At 31.0% G+C, this 6,190-nt stretch overlaps 1 protein-coding gene across 1 annotated transcript; it reads left to right on the top strand.

Moving 5' to 3' along the window:
- The first annotated feature begins 2,355 nt into the window (after positions 1-2,355).
- On the top strand, positions 2,356-5,618 carry LOC115977895 (probable inositol oxygenase). Its single transcript, XM_031099923.1, has 11 exons — positions 2,356-3,002; positions 3,144-3,279; positions 3,423-3,504; positions 3,642-3,846; positions 4,118-4,177; positions 4,261-4,313; positions 4,409-4,531; positions 4,688-4,757; positions 4,867-4,945; positions 5,050-5,131; positions 5,433-5,618. The coding sequence occupies exons 1-11, from the start codon at positions 2,972-2,974 to the stop codon at positions 5,457-5,459; spliced, it is 948 nt and encodes a 315-aa protein (XP_030955783.1). The 5' UTR covers positions 2,356-2,971; the 3' UTR covers positions 5,460-5,618.
- The last annotated feature ends 572 nt before the right edge of the window (positions 5,619-6,190 follow it).

A 6,190-nucleotide genomic window follows, 5' to 3' on the forward strand; every position in this document is an offset into this window, starting at 1 on the left:
AGAAATGTGTGGTGTAAACTTAGGCAATTAATGAGATAACAGTAAAATAAGTTAATGTGAACTTTTGGGTAACAGTAATAAAAAATAAAAAATAAAAACTTAATGAAAGAGGTAAAAAAAAGGCTAAATGCAAAATTAGAGTACCACTTGACAGGACCTCATATACTCTCGCATGAGATCTTTGTTTGTGTGTGTATATACATATTGATTTCATTTGACAATTCTTGATAATTGCCTTACATTCTCATCTGAGAGTTAAACAACGCGTTGACTCGTCTATTGGCATGTGATGCATGTCTTGTTGGGTGATTGTTCTTTATACCATTTTTTTATTTATTTTAATAACCCATCTTCTGAAATGGTGCACTGGGTCTACAAACATCACCACCGTCACCATGTGAAGCGGTGCCAACCCTACCACCGGTGAATCGGTGAGCCATTATCGCCGAAAAAATTAAAACTTCAACTGCTTGTAGCTTGTATGATTCACTTCTCTCTTGATTCCAAAACTTCGACGCTTCTCTTCTCTTGACAGCAACCCTACAAACATCACCACCATATGATTCACTTCTTTTCTGTGTGTGTGTTTTTTTTTTTTATGAAAACTATTTTTTGATAATTAACTAAACCTTTTTTAATTCAAAAATTTTGAAACCAAAAACCTAAAACAAAATTGGGACACTTGACCATAACATTTAATGAAATATAACGAGAATGCTTTAATTGAATAAAAACTTGAAACTTAAAGGATTTAATTAAACGAAAATGAAGTTAGATGATTGAATTGAATTTCGGTCAAAATTAATGAGTGTATTTTATAATTTTGCCTAAGGAGTATTTGACTTTACTTCTACAATTCTTATTTGATGATTAAAATTTTAATAATTAAGCTAACTGAAACCTATGCACATGCCGTCTTTCCTGGATTATTCTTTTATTTATTTATTTATTTATTAGGTGGAATCAATTTAGGATTATTCTAGGAAAGACCTCAAGCTAAGGAGAAATTTTCTTATGTGTTGAACGTATGAGACATCTTTTTCATTAAAATGTGAGATCCACTTATTAATGAGAGATATGTCTTATATGCCTGACGCATAAGATACCTTCACCAATCTAAGGGGGCGTTTGGTTTGTCATATTGTTACATTACACCGTAATATTACATTATTGTAATCTTACATTAATATAATCTCAATACAAGAATACAACATTACATTATTTAAGAAGGTAATGAGATTAATATGATGTAATATATTTTGTAATTTTAGCTTATAGTAATATTAGAAAAAATAAAATAAACCAAAAATTTTAATATCACATTATTGTAATGTACATCACATCAAGTACATATCACAGAATCAAACGTCCCTAATAGTCCATAAACCAAAAACGTGTTTTGTTCATAGAAGACAGTACATGCAATGCAGCTAGCCACGCACTTTCTCCTTGCTTTAAACAGGACTAGCTAGCTAGTTACCCACACCAAAAATATCGGTCCAGGAATACATTCCTTTACAATATTACCAAAAATATCTATGAAGCAAGGCATTTCTTTTACAGTATTTGCCCCAATTCTTCTATCTATCGACATGCACTTGTCCATGTATATATTTTGATGTAACTTGCATATTTGTTAATATGTGATTTAATTACATTATTTGCACATAAACAACTGTTAAATCATAGCACAATGTAATCCAGTCAGCGCTTAATTATCATGCGTCTAAATTTTGGTCAGAGAGACTATGTATTTGTTATAAGAAAATAAAATGTCGGTATAGACTTCAGATCATAATACTATGTATTTGTTCTAAGAAAATAAAATGTCGGTTTTGTTCTAAGAAAATAAAATGTCGGTATAGACTTCAGATCATAATACTATGTATTTGTTCTAAGAAAATAAAATGTCGGTATTTCAGATCATAATACTATGTATTTGTTCTAAGAAAATAAAATGTCGGTATAGACTTCAGATCATAATATATAGCTGGCTTCAATATATTACTAAATAAAAAATAAAATCCTCAAAGCTGGCTTCCTCTCAGAGCAGCAGATCTGAACAACAGAAAACGTACAGATTGATCTGGTTGATGACGTGGTGCCATGCAAAAGGTGCATTTCTTATACCGTAACCAACGAGAAGCAGAGTCAGAATATTATTATGTCATGACTAGATGCTGCGTCAGCGGTCCAAGCTTTGCTGCATTAAAGATAAAACTCAAATTAGGATGTGATATCCACGTAAAGCTGACTCATACGCTGCGACTTGGGGTTTCACAATAATAATTAATAACCCGTTTTCTTCCTATAAAAACTGCCCAAATTAAAGGTGTGCACCCCTTTTTTTTCTGTAAATTATACTTTCTACAACCTTTTTTGCTAATATACCAAATTTTACTTACACGTACGTACTGTTAGAATCATATATTATATGTTGAATACTTTTTGTTTTTATAAAGTATTAAACATGTTAGTATATATTATTCAAAAAAAAAAAAATTATAGAACAAGATAAAACTTACTTTCTCTTATAATAAAAAAATATATATGATAAAACTTAATTTGACACGGGCCAAATTGTCAACTATTGAATTTGAATAATTTTCTTTTTAAATAAAGATATATAATTTGAAGGTGACCCTAACTCATCACAATGAAATTTGATTGAATGTGATTTATACACGCAGAAATTTGGGTGCATCTAACATTATTTTTACACATGTTTTGGATTCTTTTGAACGCTTCTTTCGGAATTATTGGATAAAATAGTAAGAGAACTAGATTTTCAGTTCAGGACTTCAGTTAAGGACTCCAAGGTTTTCAATATAGCAGACAAGGACTTTTTTATTTGACTATAAATACTCACATTCAAGACGTGTTTAACTACAGCCATTTATACCATTTTCAGTGATTCTATTTCTTTGGTTTTTGAGTTATATACTTATATTGCGTCAATTTTGGAGGCACAATGACCATCCTCATTGAGCAACCACAGCTTGGTACCATTCTTTTCTTCTTCTTCCTTTTTTTTTTTTTTTTTAATTAATTATTTCTTGGGGTTTAATTCCTTTTCTTGATCATTGGGTCTCATTGCACTGGTTCTAAATTCTAATTTTGAGTTTGTTACCTTTGTTTGTCAGACTCACAAGTGGAGGACCAGAAGTTTTCTTCTGTGACGCCTAAAACCGTATCAAACAATGGATTGGTAGCAGAAGAACTTGTTTCAAGCAATGAATTCATGGCACCAGAAATTAATTCTTTTGGCCACTCATTCAGGTCTTTTTTTTTTTTTTTTTTAATAATTACGATTCTTTTCAAAGATTTACATTTTTTTTTTTTTCATAAAAAAAAGGTTCTTTTTATTAATGTACTTCATTGAATGAAATCTAACATGGAATTATGGATATAATGCTTGACAGAGATTATGATGCAGAAAGTGAGAGGCAAAAGAGTGTGGAGGAATTCTATCGCTTGCAACATATTAACCAAACATATGATTTCGTAAGCAAAAAACATCCAGGGAACTATATACATGTTTAAATTAACCACAAAATGTATAAGATGCCAAAGAAAAAGGCCTAGTATATATAGCACATGTAACGTACATTTAACTGACATATCTTTGGATGCAATTATAGGTGAAGAGAATGAGGGAGGAGTATGGGAAATTGAATAGAGTAAAGATGAGCATATGGGAATGTTGTGAACTCCTCAATGAGGTTGTGGATGAAAGTGATCCGGACTTGGATGAACCTCAAATCATGCACTTGCTACAATCAGCTGAAGCAATCAGAAAAGATTATCCCGATGAAGACTGGTTGCACTTGACTGCTCTTATTCATGGTATATACCTCATTAAATTTATTTTGTTCTATTCTATAAATTATAAACAAGTAACATGATATTATCAAAGTTTATATGTTTGCCTTTCAAAAAAAAAAGGTTTATATGTTTGACCTGTCCATGAAGTGGGTCCCACCCAATCTAAATATTATTAATTTGTTTAGCTCTTAATGCTAAATATATAATTTGTGATACTTAACAAAGTATAAAAATCAAGAACAATGACAAAAAGAAAGGTGAATAAATTAACTCTATTGTTGTATGGTTTCAGATCTTGGAAAAGTTCTCCTTCTTCCTAGCTTTGGAGGGCTTCCTCAATGGGCTGTTGTTGGTGAGTGAAATGTCAATTTTCTTTTCTTTTCTCCCATTGGGTTTAGAGTAAATATAATTGAAAATTCAATTTCAATCTTGCAGGAGACACATTTCCTCTTGGTTGCGCTTTTGATGAAGGAAACGTGCACCACAAGGTCCTTTAAAAAACTGAACTATAGTAGTAGTAGCACAATCTAGATAAGGTTTTTAATCAAAGTATACTGAGAAAAAAAATCCTTTTATATTGCAGTATTTCAAGGAAAATCCTGATTACAACAACCCTGCTTACAATACCAAGTATGGAATTTATTCTGAAGGATGCGGACTAGACAATGTGATGATATCATGGGGGCACGATGACTATATGTACTTGGTATGAATTTAGCCTCTCTCTCTTTCTCTTTTTCTTTTTCTTTTTTTTACATATTTGTAGAACTTAATTTTGAATAATAAACTTGTACTGTTAAAAAATAAACAACAAAAACAAAACAAAACAATTTGATTAACTGGTATTTGTAAACTACTACAGGTGGCTAAGGAAAATAGGACAACTCTACCTCCGGCAGCATTATTCATTATCCGATACCACTCATTTTATCGTGAGTATTATCGTATTATCTTCCAAGCTTCTTAATTGTGCAAATTGTTAATCCTCTTAGCTAGTCAACCATAATAATTAATCTTACTTCCTTCGATATATTATTGCAGCTTTCCATACAGTGGGAACATATAAGCACCTAATGAATGAGGAGGACGCTAAGAATTTAAAGTGGCTTAAAGTATTCAAGTAAGCTTTTTGTTCGTTCTCACCAGATTACTTCATATCTTCATTCCATATCTTGTTGCTTTAACCAGACTAATCATATATGTTGTACTTTGTAACATATACAGCAAGTATGACCTGTACAGTAAGTGCAAAGAGAAGATCGACGTTGAAAAAGTCAAGCCATACTATCTATCTCTCATTGATAAGGTAACATTTTCATTTTCAATTTTTTTTTTTTTTTTTTATACAGGAATTTTGTTTTCTGATTTCTTAAGTTTTTGAATAACTTAAATTTATCTCACTCTATCTCCCATTTAAAAAGCTTAAAATCACACTTGTTACAAGTGTTTATTGAGATAGAAGTTGGACCCGCACATAAGAGATAGATAAAAGCTTAATTACAAGTTTAGAACCATTCTTTCTCAAATAAAAAAATTTAAAAAAAATAAAAAAATAAAAAGTTTAGAACCATCTCGTTTATTTTCTAAATTGAAAATTTTTGTTACAGTATTTCCCAGCAAAGCTCAGATGGTGAACATTGGAGTTTTGTTACCACCGGATCAAGGAATAGCTACATGGCGTGACTGAGTGATGATATACTTGTGTAAAATGAAAATGTGATGTGTTCCATTCTCTGTTTCTAATTGACGCTAAGTTAGCGTGCTGTTTATGAATTATTTATTATATTCCTTCATTGTTCATTTCAGTCATATTATTATTAATATTAATTCTATTTACTAAAATTTTCTTATGGCTTTCATCCGTAATCAATTAGCTCTGATGTGCTATTGAATCTCCTGATTCTTCCAGAGGTTTTTTTTTTTTTTTTAGAAACAATAAATAAAAATAAAAAGTAGGAAAAGAATGTGATTTCACAAATATGTCAATAATGCAAAGTTAGGCTCTACCTAAGTTTTTCTTAATCCAAATATGTAACCAAGCCATTAAAAAGTGTGACAATTGATGGCCAGGTCTCAGAACAAGAGAACAAATTTTTAGAGGAAACATGGGGATAAATAAACAAAATTTACTTTTAACTCGGTGGGGTTCCATTCAACAATATCACGAATTGCACATTTAAAAGTAAAAGAACCTAAATGCAACCAAGCTTAAGATTGAACTGCATAAACTCCAGGGGGGCATGTACGAAGCTAGGATTTCTATTGACAGGGTCAAAGTATTAAACCAGATTTTTTTATGACGATTTTTTTTTTAAAAGAGAATTTAACCTACGGCGTTCACTCTTCAACCATCAAAGACAAGGTT

Source organism: Quercus lobata, chromosome 2 (genome assembly GCF_001633185.2).
Source record: "Quercus lobata isolate SW786 chromosome 2, ValleyOak3.0 Primary Assembly, whole genome shotgun sequence".
Lineage (NCBI taxonomy): Eukaryota > Viridiplantae > Streptophyta > Magnoliopsida > Fagales > Fagaceae > Quercus > Quercus lobata.